A 16,956-nucleotide genomic window follows, 5' to 3' on the forward strand; every position below is an offset into this window, starting at 1 on the left:
GGTGGGCGGGCGGGGCCCGGAACCCCCGCGGGGCGCCGAGACCGCCTGCTTGCACGCATTCCTCCGGGGATTCCTGGCATTCCTGGGCAGAGGGCACTCTTGACTTCTTTATCTCTCTTTTATTCCGCGAATTAGCGTATTTTTTTGCGAAGGGGTGTGTCCGCGTTGTGTGTGTTCTTTTTCATGGGAAAAGTTTAGAACGGCAGTTCTGCCATTTGTTCTTCTTCCAATTAACTTTGCATCTGATATAATTTATATCCTTCCAATTTGGTGACAACTTTATAGGGAGATCAGTGCTGCGATAAAACTTCTGTGGTGAGTTTGCATTAGATTTGCAGTTGACAGAACGGTTGTTGCTTTTTCTTTAGCATGCAGATATTTTTTTAAAAACTATTGCAATGCATGTTGAATGATTATCAGAATAGAAATAGTGGGAACCTCTTGTTGTAAGTTGTTCTGTTTTTCTGAATATCCGCACTGTGTTCATCTTGTGCAGACTCCTAGAAGTGAATCCTGTAGGTGAATCAGGAATCCCCTGAGTGTATCCTGACTGCTGCTACTCCCATGGGAATTTGATAGATTCAGTGTCTGATGCCTATGCTGACAACTGTCACATGTCTTGTAGTTATGAATCTCTTTATAGATCTTGTTTTAACAGACCTTTAAAACTTATATAAAAATATAATTTAAAAGGCAAAACCAAGCTACTGTTTACTTTTTAAAGGTGCTTTGTAAGAACTTGTTTGACTAGCAATTATATTTTCTAGAAGTGTCATAGTCATTGAGTTGTCTTGGGTTTTTTTCTAATGTTAGATCCAGGAGAAATCTGCTTATGCTCAACTGTGTTCTAAGCCAGATGTGGTTACTGATGATTAACGTGAAAGTGTAACAAGTTGCTGTAAGTTTTTGTTTGTTTGGTTGTTTTTTTTTTATAATTAGTTTGAACTTGGGTCTTTTCTTTTGGAAAAAGATAATAAATTGAAATGAAAACTTTCATACAGTATTGAAACCTATGATTAACAGTGTAGTAAGCATTATGTTTTAGAAGTTTGTCATGTTATGGATGGCAATTGAACTGATTTTTATTTTATGTTATTAATTTTGAGACACAGCTACATTTTTAAAACAGAAAGCTTTGTAAAATAGGAAATAAATGCTTCTAGTTTCTGTTAAAATTCTCTTAGGATATTAAGATAATCTTTCACATAAGAGAGGATGGTTGTTTTTAGCAGACGGTTGTTTAATATTCATGGAGTTTTTAAAAATAATCTGAGATAAACAAAAAATGCAATGCTTCAAATGAAGTATCTCACAAAGCAACTGATATTTTTACATGTGTGTGTTTACAACTTAGAGGTGTTTCTGAAATGTGTTAATCATAGGAAAAGTATTCCTAGTTGGTTTACATACACCTTGAATTGCAACTGACATTAACTGTTTCCAAACGCCACCTAAATGCAAATACACACTACAAAGGTAACTAATGTTGTGACAGTACTAAAAAGGCCTTATATTGCTACCCCCCTTGATTACTGAATTTTTGTTGGTATTTCCAAGAACCTATCTACTCCATGAGTATATCACACAACTGTTTGGTTTTTTTTTTGTTTTATTATCATTATCTGACTTTTAGCTTTTAAATCTAATGAATCTAGACTGCTTAGGCTGTCTGAATTGCCTCCAAGCAAACCAGCTTATTTTAATTTCTGTTAATTGCATTATTAGATATCACTGTCATTACTAAAATGTCTGAGAACGCACTTAGGTTCCCCTGGCAGGGTTTTTGTGGGAGATGTAGAATTTAATTTTCTGCAGAAATAGCCTACAGTATGTCCTTTTTAAGGAATTTTGCCTCAATAAAAGGATGACAAAGTTGCAGAAAAGAATTGGTGACAGTTCCTTCTTCTGGTGTACATTGTGTAATAGGAAGTTGATCTTTCTGGGAGTATTGGTGAAACTGGTTTGTCTGGGTTCTGCAGTGTCATCTGAAATGTGCAGGTGAAACAACATGACCTCAAATGTGAAGTTTTAAATATTTTGTCATGGAGTGATGCAAGATGAACAAACATGCTATGTTTATTAATAAATTGCTGAGTTTATTCAGCCTGGATCATAATGGGCAGGTTGTTATTTAAAAATAGCTACTGAAGTATTTTGAGGCCAAATAATTCTGCAGATGCAAAAATTTAAACAAAAGTAGACCATCACAGTTTCATTCTATAGTCTGCTGTTTTACCATTTCTGCTTTTTGAAGTCATCGTGATGATGATGTCATTATTATTAGAGTCTTTTTACTGTGGAGGTAACCTGAAATCTGTATATTAATACCAAGTGCACAAGCCTGATTATGCAAAAGAACATTCAGCCCATGGCAGCATCTACCTATGTTGATAGAAAGGAACTGCAAAGAATCTGGTCAAGATCACTGGTACTAATAGATTTCTGAGAAATGGCAATGAACAAAAATAATGGGGCATTTTTTTCACTTCTGCACCCTCTCTGCAACTCTGAATGGCATCAGAAATGTTGCAGCTACCCACTGCCCATGTGTTCAGATAAAGCAGGCTTAAGAAATTTTTGTTTCTTCTCTCTGTCCCACTTGTTTTTTAGAGGTGGGAGGAGGTTATCTTCTACCTGATCAGTTCAGTGATACCATTCAGAGGCAGGCTTTGCAAGGAATTACATTCTTACAATACTGAGATTAACAAATGTTTTGAATGGCTAGGATGAGATGAAGGTGTTAGAATTTCTCTGATTTTGTTGCTTGGTCTCAACAAACTGTGCACAGAGGAAGGTGGTACAGACTTGACGTATCCTGAACTTAGGTTTGGTAGTTCTGTTTTTAATGCATCTTGAATGATGTGTTGGAAGGATGTGCAAAAACACAATAAATTGTTTTTGCTATTTCTGTTCTTAATTGGCAGAAGAATGGAGAATCCACTCATTCACTCACCAGGTTAATGTATGAGGGAAGGTGTTTCACGTGTCCCTTGAGTGTTTATTCCAGGCATGTTTATCTGGAAAAATAAACACATTTGAAACTGCTTTGACCTTGACTCTGAATGGTATTAAATCAAAATGGTAATATTTTTCAGTATAGCCAAGAATGAAAATTTAATCTTAAACCCCAAAAAATTGACATGTTAAGAATGCATGTGCTAAATATTTAGTGGAGTGGTAGTCATGGAGTCGCCACTGTTTGGGATTAGAGCTCACTGTATTTTTTCTGATCTTATACCATCTCTGCCAACACAGCTGGCAGCCTCCTTGGAGGGGTTTATCCAAATGTAGGCTTATAACCTTTCATTTTATATAAAGTGAAATAAAGTGGATGACAAGATTCATAACCAGATATTTTAGGTATAGTTTCATTTTTCCAGGATCGCCTCTAAATTTTTAGCCAAATGAAATGTTTTAATTTCTATTGGTCTATCCTTTTATTTATGAATTTCATTAACCAGACTGACAGTATGAGATTTAAAATTAATATTCTGTAATAACTTTTCACATTCTTCTTGATTTTGGTAAAAACAGAGAGCAGCGAGGAATAAATGTGATTGGAGAAGTGTCTCAGAAAGCCCTTAGACTGCAAAAAACCACCAGGGAGCTTGGTAAGACTGGAAGATGCTGCAATGATTACCACGGTGGCCCCTTTCTGTGAGGGTCCCCAGGCATGCAAGGAGCCATGACCATTCAGATATGACCCTCAGCAGTCTGAGCATGACCATATTTTGACTCCAGGCACTTGCAGCAGTTCATAATGCTTTTGTTTCATGTGCATTGCATGCACCATTTAAAAGTAGCTAAAATGTGGACATGAAAACTAAATACAGTGTGAAAAGGAGATGTATTGTCTAGGCTGCCCATGCTTACATAGTCATACCGACATGTGTTTATGTGTTTCTGTGAGTGTATATATAAACTCTTCATGCACACTTGCAGAAGCCTGGTAAGTAATTACTAGCCTTTAGGAATGTTTTAACCCTATTCTGAATTCTGTTGAAAGGTACCTCAAAGAACTGTTGGAGTTTATTAGAATGGGAGATATATTTCAGGTATATAAAGATGTGCAGAAGGGTGGTGTTATTTGCATTCTGCTTCAACATAAGCATAATGCAGAAGCAGGGTAAAATTTAAGCTTTTATATAGAGATGTGGGAGTGTTTTCAGTGAGTAAATCAAGCTCAGTATATTTTGTTGGTCTTGTTGTAAATGGTTGGGGTATGCCTTCATACATTTATTTGCACACCATTAGCTGCTATATGCAGGGAGCAAATGTTCTGCAGTAGCAGCCTTTATTTACAAGAACAATTGGCATGTAATGTTACATTATAATTCCACAAACACTTCAAGCTTCATAAAGAAGCAGCCCTACCTCTCTTATTTCCCTGGTAATTATGCTATTCCAGTATGAAGGTGAGAAGTGTGGCAGCTTAGGGTAGCTGGTTAAACCTGTGCTTGCAGAGCCCACACCAGGTCACTTTGGCTGCATAGGCTTTGTAAGCCCAAGTGATTCAGTCCAGCTCACCATGAAGCTCCTTTCCTCTGAGTTTTCTAACCTCTCTTCTATCCTCAGCTCATGTCTCTCAGACACTGTGATGATATCATCTTGTCTGGTGGGGCCTGGGCTCAGGGCCTGCAGTTCTGACTGCATATTTAAATTTGAAAACGCATGGCTGAGTTAGTTGAAAGAAACTAGATGGGTGTGAAGCCAAGTGTTTAAGGAATACAATGTAATTAAGACAAAGTTTAACAGTAGAAAAATGGAAGGCATAACTAGCTTAAATACATATGAAGCTGTGGCCTTGTGTTGGCTGTGTAAATATGACTCCTACAGCCTATTTTACATGTAGTTTTTGTACTTAAATACTTGCATCTCCATAGAGATTAACCCTGCTCTGTATGTCTTTATATATGTGAGACCTTGGTCTTTGCAAGCAGCTGTACTCATAATTCATTATTAATTTTGTTCAGGAATAAATTTCACGTATATAATCAAGGCCATGCAAGTTGCATCTGTTGGGTTGCTGTAAAAGTAGTTCCTGTAGACAACATTGTAGTTTTTGCATGGGAATAATGAGAAGAATGTCCACTGAAATGTCACATTTAAAGTGAAGGAAAAGTGTTTGCAATATAGGAACCTTTTATTATTTAATTATGTTAGATAATTTTTTAAATAAATGTGTTCCTGAAACCCTTGTAAAACTTCTTAACAAAGATTGCCCTAGCTGTGTCCATTACTTTAAGAAGGACTTTCTAAGAGACTCTTAACAAACCTGAGATTTTTTGCTTAAGTCTCTAAAAGGATACCCTCTTCTATTTAAACAATAATGATATCATTGGGATGTACTAAGATAATTTCCTTTGGAACAAAATACAGTTTCTAACACTGACAATTGGAGGAAAACTTAATGAAACAACACAGAATCTCTTGTAGAGTAAATGTATTAATGTCAGATGTTTGGATGCAAACCAGCTATTGTGTTTGAAATCACAAACCTCTTTTAGAAGCTGCGAGTAACCTCATGTCTCTCAGCCACTCTTTCTGTCAATACATAAAGATATGAACATCAAGAATTTGATAAAGTAGAAGGGTATATATAATAACATTTCCTTTTTAGTGACTTTATTGTTTTTTTTCTTGTTTTTAACCTTTTTTGCAAGTTTTTAGGAAAAGTGAGGGAAAATTGAGTATTGTGTGTATATAGTCAACTCTGAAATAAATATTTATAAGGTTGTGTTGTTTGCTTGCTTTTTGTATTTGAAGTTTGTAAGTATTAATTGTAGTGCAGTACTGTCAGATACTCACAAGATAACTCCAGTAACTGGATCCTGTTAGTGGCAAAACCCAACTTGTTCAGGAGCTTTATCTGAGCCTTTATGGGAGATGAAAGAGTAGCGTGGCACAAATACTCTCAGGCAGGTGTATGTACCACAGGAGCCATGAATGAACAAGTGCAGCTCTCCATCTCCCTCCAGTGACTTTACTGCTGTCACTGTCTGCAGGGCCTGGGACTACTCACTCCAGATCACATGAATTTATTTCTTGGAACTGTGTTTCAGATACAAGTTGACTTCTGTTTTAGTATACTTTGAATGTATTTGATTTTGTTGCTGATTCCCTTTTGTTTATGATTTGGGAAAATCTGGAAACATTACTTCAGTAAAGAAAAAGAGAGCTCTTAACTAATGATACAAAGTGTATAATGCAGTAGTAATAGTTCAGAATATTATGTGAGAAATTTGGAGGTTTCTTAGCATTTTCATCATAAACAAAATTAAGACTTTACTTTGCACTCAGGAAGTTAGCAGGAAATGTGTTGTTTCCTCTGGGGATAAATCCTGTATAATTATGACTACATGAATTCATACATAGCAGATAAAGAAAATTGGATATAAGTATTATGTCCTTGTTTTCAATAAAACTCTGAACATTTCTGAGACCTGAGTATCTGCCAAAATATGTTGTTGTTGACTTACAGCCATTTAAACAGATTTTCATTTGGAAAAAAAAAGAACCAACCAACAAATAAGCCAACAAAACCTGCTAGTTGTCACACTGCTCAAGCATTTGGCTGATCTGTCACATACTTTCATAGGACTAACAAGATGTTTTACATTTCAAACACTGAGACTTCCTCACACGCAAGGTTTTTCAGCCAGAGGGAGTATGAACCCAGTTGTAAGCAAATGAACAGTATCTTTTGCTCTAACTGCTTTTAATTGTTCCTTCTACTGGCAGTCTTTATTAAATACAGTCTCTTCCTCTCCTTGAAAAGGTGGCTACTAATACTCTGTTTTGTTGGCTCTCTGAATAAGGTTGTTTAATACTTGGGTGGAACTGAAACTGAAATTCTCCTTTCTAAGGCAGCAAACCCAAAGATCATCCACTTTTCTCTACTGCATTTTGGGGAGAAATTAATAAAATAATATCTGTAATGCATACTAACTGAAGCATGGCTGTTGGCTTTTACTAACAGCAATGGAAGAAGAGTATTATTTGGAATTTTCATCCTCCAGGAAGTTCTAACTTGTCATCTATAGGCTACCATCTGAAATCAGAAGAGAGTGGGGCTTTGCACAGAATAGAAATGAAAGCAATTAATTCAGAAATGTTGAAATACTTCCTATAAAAAGGTATTTCTCTGAGTCAGTGTTCCTGGCTGGACTTCATGTTTCATGATACGCCCAAAGCTATATGATTCCCATACTTAATCCCTGCTTGGTTAAAGGAGAAAAAAAACCAACTCATCTCGTGTTTAGGGAAGGCACAGACCTCCCTGGCTTCTGGTGTGGGGGCTGGAATTCCTGCTCTCAGAGAGAGGCCTGCATGGCCCACTGGCTGTGTGGGTGGGTGCTCCTCCAGTATTTGCTTTTCTCCATGGCACTGTGCACAGCTTGGACTGGCAGTGGGTGTGAATCTCCCTGCAGGAGCAGTGCAGGGTTGGATCCACAGCCCTGGAAGCACAGTGGATGCAGCAGCTCAAACCTGCTCCTCTCCTCTTTGCACTGCACCAGTCACTAATGCACGTGCATGGCGGGCTGGAGCTAAGGTGGTGCAAGGCATGGAGTGCTAAGTGCATTTAGATGCAGTGGTTTTGGAAGAATATAATTTGCTAGCTTTTTATGAAATATGTAAGGCTAATTCTGCCTACAGTGATAGGTCAGCCCTGTCTTAGATGCTGAAGAGACGCCTTGATTTGATGGTGTGTCTGTAATACCAAGCATAAGTCCTTGCAGTCTAACACTGGTATGTGGAGTTTTGAAAAATACATGCTGTGTGGCTTAGGTTCACAGGAGCTCCTGATTGTTTTCAAGTGTAGAATTTGTCACAGTATCTTTCCTTCCAACAGGTAGGAAGAAGAGATGGTACATGAAGCTTTTGGGCTGGTTTAAAGGGAATGAATATTTGAAAACTCAGTGGTTTGGTTTTTATTTAATTTATGGAAGTTTTAGGTAGGTCTTTGATGCTGACATCAGAAATGCCAACAGCAATAATAAAATAAATCTGAGTAGTTTTTTTTTTCTCTCACTGATGTCTGCAGGTATAGAATGACACGATATATTGTATAAAATCCTTTGGTATAAACCTTTTGAAAGTTTTAAATTTTGACCACTAGATAGGGAGTAGCAGTTTACATACAATGCTGGGGAAAAACAAAAGGTGACAGTTTCATTATATACTGTAACTATCATGATTTTCTTTCTAATAACTGAGAGGAGTAACTGCCACATGTACCATAAATATAATTTTTTATAGACAAAAAACCTCAAGTAGGAAAAAAAATCTTAAATGGAAATAAGGAATCTTTTGGGAAAATGGCAGACTTTTTTCAGATGTATTTATCCCACTCCAGAGCTATCTTCCACATGGACTAAAAAGGACAGCAACCCAGGCCCATTTTTCTTTGGCAGAAGCAAATTGTAGGTAGGATTGACAATGATGAAGTTTCCCCTCATACTTGCAAGGCATGTTTGTGAGAATGTTTTCCATCAAGTGTAAAAACATTACAGTTTTGGTCTTTCCATGAATTATCCTGTGTGCTTCCTTTTCTTTACCCTCACAGTACGTATGTTTTCCTTCCTTTTCTCTCGTAAAGTTATTTCCTGTCCTTTTTCCATAACACTGTCATTTATTATTGACCTAACACCCACTTTGTGTGATGTTGCTGATACTTTCTGAATAGTCAGCTGCACAGAGAATCCATTATTTAGCTTGGAGAGCAAGCTCAGTGTTATGTAAGGCTGGAGAACAAATTTTATAGTTCCGTCCTGACATTTTGCTGTGCATGTGAAATATCTGAAGTAAACAATCATAAACTGTTACATCCCACTTTTTGAAAAAAGACACTGATTAAATAATGTGGGCCATGAGGATTTTTTATTTCTTGTATTAATAAAAATTTGGAAATAAATTACATGGAACCAAGTATCATTTGTAATTTAGCCTGAAATAGTTTAAAATTCTCAGAATTCTCAAAGTTCTCTCCTCCAAAGAGAACATAATGGGGTATGCCCACATCTTCCTTTAATGAAAAATCTTTAGGTAATCCAGTCTTAGGAGACTCAGGGCTGTGATACTGGATGTGGGGGAGTTCCTGGTTTTCTGACATTAAGGGAGCCAGGGAGGAGTTCTAGTGCCATAAAACAAGTCAGATCTCTTTTATTCCTCCATATTCCCTGTATGTATGCAAAAGGAGCATATGGGTAATGTGAGGCAATACCTTTGAAGAATGTGTGGCTCCTTCAGGAGGCCAGGAAACATATCCATTGGTGGGAGAGTGTGTCCCCCCACGCTGGTCACCATCTCTGCCTAGACTGTCTGTCTGTCCAGGGCAGGTGCTTGGCTCACAGGCTGGAGCACAAGGTGGAACGTGCTTCGTAATGAGGGTGTGTGGGCAGGATACAGGAGAGCAAGCTTCTCAGAGTTTGGCATTTAACAGGATTGGGAAAGCAATTTTTCTGAATAAATCTGCCTTGTAGATTTGGTTAAAGAAGAACTGAAATGGGTGGTGGAGACAATTCCATGCCTTTGTGATGCTGTAATGTTAAGAAGGGAAGAGACATGTCTGGCACAGGAGTATGTTTCTCAAAGGCACTCTTTTCTGCTTGTGTTTTCAGGGAGAGCAGCCAGGATTCCACATGACAGAGGTTTTCTTTATTGTGAGCAGGTCTCACATAGCTCCTGTTAGCTAGCTATAAAATAGTTGTGAAAGGAAATGTTTTTAAGGAATTAAAAAAAAGTTTTTGACTTATTAAACCTGCAGTGTTCCTTTGTAGAGTATCATATCACCACTGAACAACAAAGTGCTACAGAAGAACATGCAGAGTATTGGATTTTCAGGTATGAAAACCTCTGCTGACAAGTTCTCTTTATAAACAAAAAATATCATATTTTCTATTTTTGGCAAAAAGACTTTGTTCAGAAATATGGAACCATTCCTGAGTAATGATAAAATGTGGGACTTCCATATCCACTGAAATCAGTATTTAAAATGAGTGTTTAAACACCTTTGTGAAGTCTTACTTTAGGAAGAAATCTCAAAACTGAAAGGCTTGAGCAGCTTTGAGTGCCAGTTTTGTTTATTTGTTAACAGAAGTTTTAAAAGATTGCTATCCTTGACGATGAAGTTAAAACATAAATTCAGTTTGAAATTTTCTGCTCACCTCAAGCAGTCCAAGGCCATGTTGCTGAGAAAATAGGTGATCCCATCATTCCATGGTACCTTACTTGCTGACCTGATAGCAAGATGCCGATTAGTGTGTGTCCTTGACTATATTATCTGTTTTAGCAAGTAGAATATTTTCAAAAGAAAATAATTTATTGAACTACTCTTTTCTTATGTCCTGATTAATTTGTATGTGATGTTGTAATGATGCTTCAAGATAGGAGATAGGAACTGGTTTTATAATAGAATGACAGTCATTCATCTCTTTAAAACTTTAATAGAGTCATTGCTTCTGTTTTCTGAAGATTTTATTTTTGAACTCTGAGATAGCAAATAAAATTACTAGCAAGACATTAAAAAATACTTTGGTAGAAAACCTGGAATTAGGATTTATATCACTCTCTATGTCAAAAAAAGCTTCTTTATTTTTTTAACTACAAGTATGTAACAAAGAGCCACACAAACAGGGAAATTGCCTTCCTAGCTATGATTTAAATATCTAACCTCTTTTCATAAGCTGAAGAGTAAACAGACTGTTTTGTCATAACATTTGAGGGCTTCAGCAGCCTTACAGAAGATTAAAACTGGGCAGTTGTAGCTGTCAGGGCTCCCAGCTGTCAGCTTCTGCACTGGATCAGATGTCAGGATTTCAGTCGGTCACAGCATGGAGCACAAGGCTGATTTCATTTACCCGAGAATGCCAATCTGCAGTTTTTCATGGCTGAGGTGTGTACTGAGCCAGCAGAGTTTTCAGATGTTCGCATTTTTGACGTGGTGACATCTGTCAGAGGAGTGGGGCAGCAGATGGGAGAGGAACAGCTTCAGTCCTCTTATCCTCCTCTTTTGCTGTAACCCTGCCAGAGCCTGAGATGTGACTGTACAATGTGTGTGCAGGAGAATGACTGTAACTGTAATTAATCAATTAACATAGTTTCAGGATTTCCTCAGAAAGGCTCTCTGTGATGAAAGCCAGTAATATTTTTTCTTTAATTTAAAAATGCTTACAAAATTGCAAAGCCACTTTATTGTGTATTGTAAAATAACTATTTGATATTATGTAGTTCATGTGAGTATTATCCAATGCAGCTTGACATCCTATAAAATAGAAATTCTATGTAAAACCTTCAAATATTTGAATAGTAAGGTCATCTGTCTTGTTTCCTTGTTGATGTCATGGGAATTTATAAATGTAATCTTTTTTTCACAGTTCCAGAAAGATAAAATGTTATTTAAAAATTTGTTGTTTAGCTCTTTTACTTCTACAAGGTTTTCTCCTTTTGTACAGTAAAATTAAGAGTTTTATTAGTACAATGCATGTGAAGAAGGCAAATACACATACTTCTTTATGGTTTTAGCGACAAATTAAACATATTAATTTAAGGTAGATTATTAACCTAAATATTGTTTCCCCTGTATAGTAGGGGAGTTGGTGTTCTGTGGTTATTTTTGAGGGGATGGGGGTTGTTTGTGGTTTTTTCCTGGTTATTTAATATTTTTAGCAACTTTGCAACAAGTTTGAAAGCACTGCTTTTGCAGTCACTGCCAAACAGACATATTGTAATTGTATTGTAAAGTATTGCTTATCTGTTCCTTATGCTGATTTTGTAAATCCTTTTTAATTTTTAGCTTTTAGGTTTATTTTTATTGACTCCTTTTTATATTTTTTAGTTGTTGCCATTGTTGAGAAATTCAGATAAACTGTACTCTTTTTATAGGTCTGCTAATACAGCTCGAAGGTGTAGCGTAAAGTTTCATATACTCCTTAGTTTGTCTTAGTGGCATTTCTAATCTGGCTGGGATTGCTGAGTGGAGAGCTTTTTGTGAAGATGTTCACATACTCATCCACTACACATGAATGCTACCGACTGTGTGTAAATCAGGGGTTTTTCTCAAATGCTCACATGTGAACGTGTCCTGTGAAACTTCAATTTATAAACCTGCTGCTGAGGAGGAGCTGGCGTTGGTTTTTAGAGAGGAAGAGGTTTTTGAGGGGAGCTTTCCTGCTAGGAGGAAGAATTGGATGGAAATTAGTGTACTATGAATATTGAGCCAAACTTTTTCGCTGTCAGGAAAAAATGAGAACTCTGCTCTTGACTAGAGTATCTGAGGGAGGTGGTTCATGCTGAGATAGACAGGAGACTGAAACTGGCTGCAGAGGGTTGTTTTTCCATGAGACATCCTGTTGTTTTGGTTTCCTCTTGCTGATTACCATCGCTCAGTGATCTTGGGTTTGTCAGGCCACAGTGATGACTCAACTCCCCAGCTCAGTTCAAAAGTTTGTTCCCTCCAGGTTTTGTATCAGACTCACAGTCTCACAGTCTTGTGTTCCATTCTTTTATAGACACACTCGTTCTGTCACTGCACTGCCTCTGCCTTTAGACAGTTGGCTCATAATCTGCAACAGACTAAAGTAAATCTGCCTGCAAACCCAGCTGTTAGAGAAAGAAAGAATGGCATTTAACATTAAAAACACAGGTAGGGTTGAATTTATTGTTTTCTAGATTGAAACAGTTTTGGCATGTATAGGCTGGAGTTAGCATTCCCGTTGGATCTGAAAAAGGCACTGTCAGCCTTGGAAATACTGGCAGTGTTTTTCCATTTTTGTTGCTCAACTAAGTATCTTGTTTTAAAATAGCAACTGGAGTTTATTGGAACAAGCTTGCATTTGGGAGATTGTTAAATTAATCTGTAGGAAAGTTTATTCTTAGGGATGAGAATGAGATAATACATTAAAAATTTTATTTTCAGATGTCATTAGAAACAAATGTTGAAACCCAAGTATGTAAAAACCACAACTCAAAGGAATGAGGATGTTGATCTTCCTTGCAGTGCTTTAGTTACCTGAAACTCATAAAACCTTAAACTGCCTGGTTGTGTTTTGGTCTCCTGGGCTTATGTTTAAATGTTAATATGGCTGGTACTAAATGCTGGCTTTAAAATGATCACTGGTTTGTGAAGGGTACAGTCTTCAGTAAATATAATGGAAATACCCAGAAGTCATGCTTTGACTCAAAAAATTGTAGCAGAGTTGCTTATATTTAAAGTAATTTGATTGCAAAGCAACAAGCACAAACTCTGTGAAGGTAACATTCATAAAATGACATTATATTGATCAAAATGTGTCAGTCTGACATTTGTCTTTGTATCACAATGCATTTGCTTTGGGCTTGATAGAGCTTGGATATTGATTTCCCTGCGTTATTGCCATTAGTCTTTATCATCACATTGAATGGTAGAATAAAGTAATTAATGAAATAATCTAATTTACTTAAAACAATGAGAATTTTGTAATTTTTCTCCTGCTCAGATATAATCCTCTGATAGACATGGAGACATATTTTGCTGGTTTTAAGCACATGCAGCAGGACTATGAAGTCACTCTTGAACTCGCAAGTGAAGAGACTCAAAAAACTAAAAATGTGCAAAATTCTAGGACGGGGTCTTATGGTGTCAGCATTAGAGTCCAAGGAATCGATGGACATCCTTACATAGTACTGAACAATACGGAAGGATGTTTGCCAGAAAATCCTCCTCCTCCTGGAAAAGAACAGCAGGTCATTCCTCAGACTCTAAACAAGCCAGCCATGGACTTCAATACTGCTTTAAAGTTGGAGGACAAAATCAGTGAACATACAAAATTTGCTGGAACACAGCACGTGCAATCCTCTATGCCTAAAAAACTGCAGATAACCAATGTGAATGAAAAGGAAAGTGGAATGCCAGATTTTAAAGATGAAACAATGAAATGCTCCAATTTGTTGAATTTTCAGAGACATCCTGAACTTTTGCAACCTTATGATCCTGAAAAAAGTAACTTGAACTTGGATAATTACCAGTCTTCTGTATGCAATAAATCTAAGTCTTTTGCAGATGAAAAAACTGAAGCAAAGCCTTGGATTTCCTCATCGAAAGTAGTGTCCCTACAGAAAACAAATACATACCTTGCAGAGTCAACCAAAGCAAATTCAAAACAAACCCATCTGAACAGGTCAGTAGAAGATCCAAATAAGCAGCTGCAGGATTGTCCCAGTAGCACAATCAGCCCAGGTGATGTGTGTGTTTCAGAGTCATTTTCACCTGCAGGAGGATCCCCCTGTCTTAGTCCCACTGCTTATCCTGAGACAAAGAAATCTAGACCAGACGTTCTTCCCTTCCGCAGGCAAGATTCCGCTGGGCCAGTATTGAATGACTCCCGAAGATCCTCGTCCTCATCAGCAACTCCCACTTCTGCAAATTCCTTATACAGATTTTTACTGGATGACCAAGAGTACGCCATCTATGCGGACAATGTTAACCGCCACGAAAACAGGAGATACATTCCATTCTTGCCGGGAACTGGTCGTGATATTGACACTGGTTCACTTCCGGCAGTAGATCAGCTAATTGAAAAGTTTGATAAGAAAGTTGATGCTCACAGAAGAGGCAGGTCAGGAAAAAGGAACAGAATTCATCCAGATGATCGTAAAAGATCAAGAAGCGTTGATAGTGCCTTGTCATTAGGACTTGATGTAAATTCAGATTATTTAGGTGAGTTCAGTAAAAGCTTGGGTAAGTCAACTGAGCACTTGCTGAGACCATCTAAAGTTTGCCTTCACAAACAGTTATCCAGAGATCAAAAGCCACCTTCCAAAGAGACGAAGATGTCTGCTCGAAGTATTGGAAAACTGCAAATGCCCAATAAAGACACTCAGAGCAGCAGTTTCAGCTCTTTGCAACACTATAAACAGAATGGAACAGATACAGACAGCTTGATGGGTAGATCAGCTACACTCCCAGGACAGAGTAAGAGAGAGGAAGTTAAAACAGTAACATCTACTTTGTTGTTGCCAAACCGAATTACAATTACCCCTGAATCAGGAGCCAAGAAGATTTCTGTAAAAACATGTTCATCCGTCCCTAATATACAGGTATTTTTGAATTCATTCTTTAAGCTGTCCTTTGCACTCTAGCATATGAAAGCTGCCATATTGTTAATTTTGTATTTTTCTGGTCTTCATTAGAACAAATTCCCATCATACAATACTTCCAAATGGGATTGTTCTGGAGAAATGTAAATATAATTTTTTGTTGTTGTTGTAAGTATAGAAAACCTGATTTGTAAAACAACTGATTTTTGTATGGGCAAAGGAAGATGGTGAGGCCAAACAGATTCTCATAAGTGTCATTATAAAGATTCTAAAGCATAAATGCACAAAAGTAGAATGTGAAAAGATATGTATGCAAAATCAAGTTGTTTTCTTTTGGTGTGGAGTATGGTTTCTTACTGCAGTAAGGCAAAACTCCAGTGGATTTTTCAGAACTTCAGGTCCATAGCACATAAAAGTTTTCATTAATAGGATAGAATGGGGAATTCCAATTATACTGTTTCTATTTACAACTCTCACAGGATTTTTATCTTTTAGGCAACTCCTGATCTCCTAAAAGGCCAACAAGATCTTGCACAGCAAACAAATGAAGAGACTGCTAAGCAGATTCTTTACAATTACCTTAAGGAAGGGTCAGTAAACATACTTAACTTTTGGATAAGAGACTGCATTTTCTCAATATTTGTCTTCTATTACATTTGAAATGTGAAACAGTAAAGTGAAAGCTATAATTAGATGAAACATCTCTTTCACAATTCTGTATCTCAGGTGTCTCCTAAAGCATTATCTGATCTCAAAATTCCCATGTTACCTTACTTACATAAGGTGTTGTACAGGATATGATTACATGCACTTGAAACTTGTGGATCAGAATATGGTTTGTCTTTTACACACATCTGGAATTAAACTTTGTAAAATATAGAGGTTATTGGAGAATTCAAATAGTACCTCATGGAACTTGAAGCCTTCTGGTTTTTTTAAACAACAATGAAGTGTTATTTCCTAAGGTTTGACAGAAACCCTCTTTGCTTTTAATACTTTGTGCACATATAACTCTTGGTATTTTCTACTGATAACTTATTGAAATGTAAAGGAAGGTTAAATTAATTAAAAATACACGATGCATTTAAATTTATTTTAATTCCTGATATAGCAGGTTCTGGGACCTGATCAAGTGTTATTTTATGGTGCACTAGTCAGGATTTCTAAAACTTAGAACTAAGTGCTTCTTACTTCAATATGTCTGAGTAATACACGTGCTGAATATCTGTCTTTCCACAGCTATAATCTTACAGAAGAGATTTGCACTTCAAGAGTTCAGTGGTCTTTTTTTTGTTTGGTTGGCTTTTTAGAAAACATTTGGAATACAAATTTTCAACTCCTCTCTTTGAAGATTTTAGCAAATCATAGTTAAGATAATTTCTGATTTACTTGTATTATTTTGGGGGTTTTTGTGGAGATTTTTATTAGTTTGGACAGTCTGAATTTGTTTTGACGTTAACAAAATAGTAACTTTGATCATATCATTGCTTATTTGTATGGTCTGTTTTAGAAGTCCTGATAACGACGATGCAACGAAGAGGAAAGTGAACTTGGTTTTTGAGAAAATTCAGACTTTAAAGTCAAGAGCTGCTGGAAAGACACAGGTAAGGAATTTTTAATTTGCTTTGGCTTGTTTCAAAATGGTGCAGTATTCAGACAGGGCCTTAAGAATCTGAATCCCCTTAGTGACTTTTACTAGGCTATTCATGTAGTCCCTCAGGAATATAGATTAATTTTGATGGCATGAGAAGGATTAAATGCTTATTGTCTATTATTTTATCCTGGGGTATAATTAGTAAAAATGATTTTTTTCTTCATATTCTTCTTAATCTAGATATACATGTGCTTTTTCAGAAGATTTTAAGTGTAGTTGCTCACAGC

The 16,956-nt window shown here is 36.8% G+C and overlaps 1 protein-coding gene across 6 annotated transcripts in view; it reads left to right on the top strand.

The window, feature by feature from the left end:
* CGNL1 (cingulin like 1) overlaps positions 1 to 16,956 on the top strand; it is a 56,509-nt gene that overhangs the window by 747 nt on the left and 38,806 nt on the right. For 4 of the 6 annotated variants that reach the window (XM_068204072.1, XR_011003828.1, XR_011003829.1 and 1 more), the window contains 3 exons: positions 13,476 to 15,075; positions 15,571 to 15,665; positions 16,586 to 16,679. In XM_068204072.1, the coding sequence (XP_068060173.1) occupies positions 13,495 to 15,075; positions 15,571 to 15,665; positions 16,586 to 16,679 (1,770 nt within the window). In that variant the 5' untranslated portion in view covers positions 13,476 to 13,494. Of the gene's footprint in view, positions 1 to 9,779; positions 9,844 to 12,509; positions 12,644 to 13,475; positions 15,076 to 15,570; positions 15,666 to 16,585; positions 16,680 to 16,956 lie in introns of those variants that run through there. The other 2 variants (XM_068204073.1, XM_068204074.1) reach the window with 2 other exon arrangements.

The sequence above is a fragment of the Anomalospiza imberbis genome, chromosome 13 (assembly GCF_031753505.1).
Source record: "Anomalospiza imberbis isolate Cuckoo-Finch-1a 21T00152 chromosome 13, ASM3175350v1, whole genome shotgun sequence".
NCBI lineage: Eukaryota > Metazoa > Chordata > Aves > Passeriformes > Viduidae > Anomalospiza > Anomalospiza imberbis.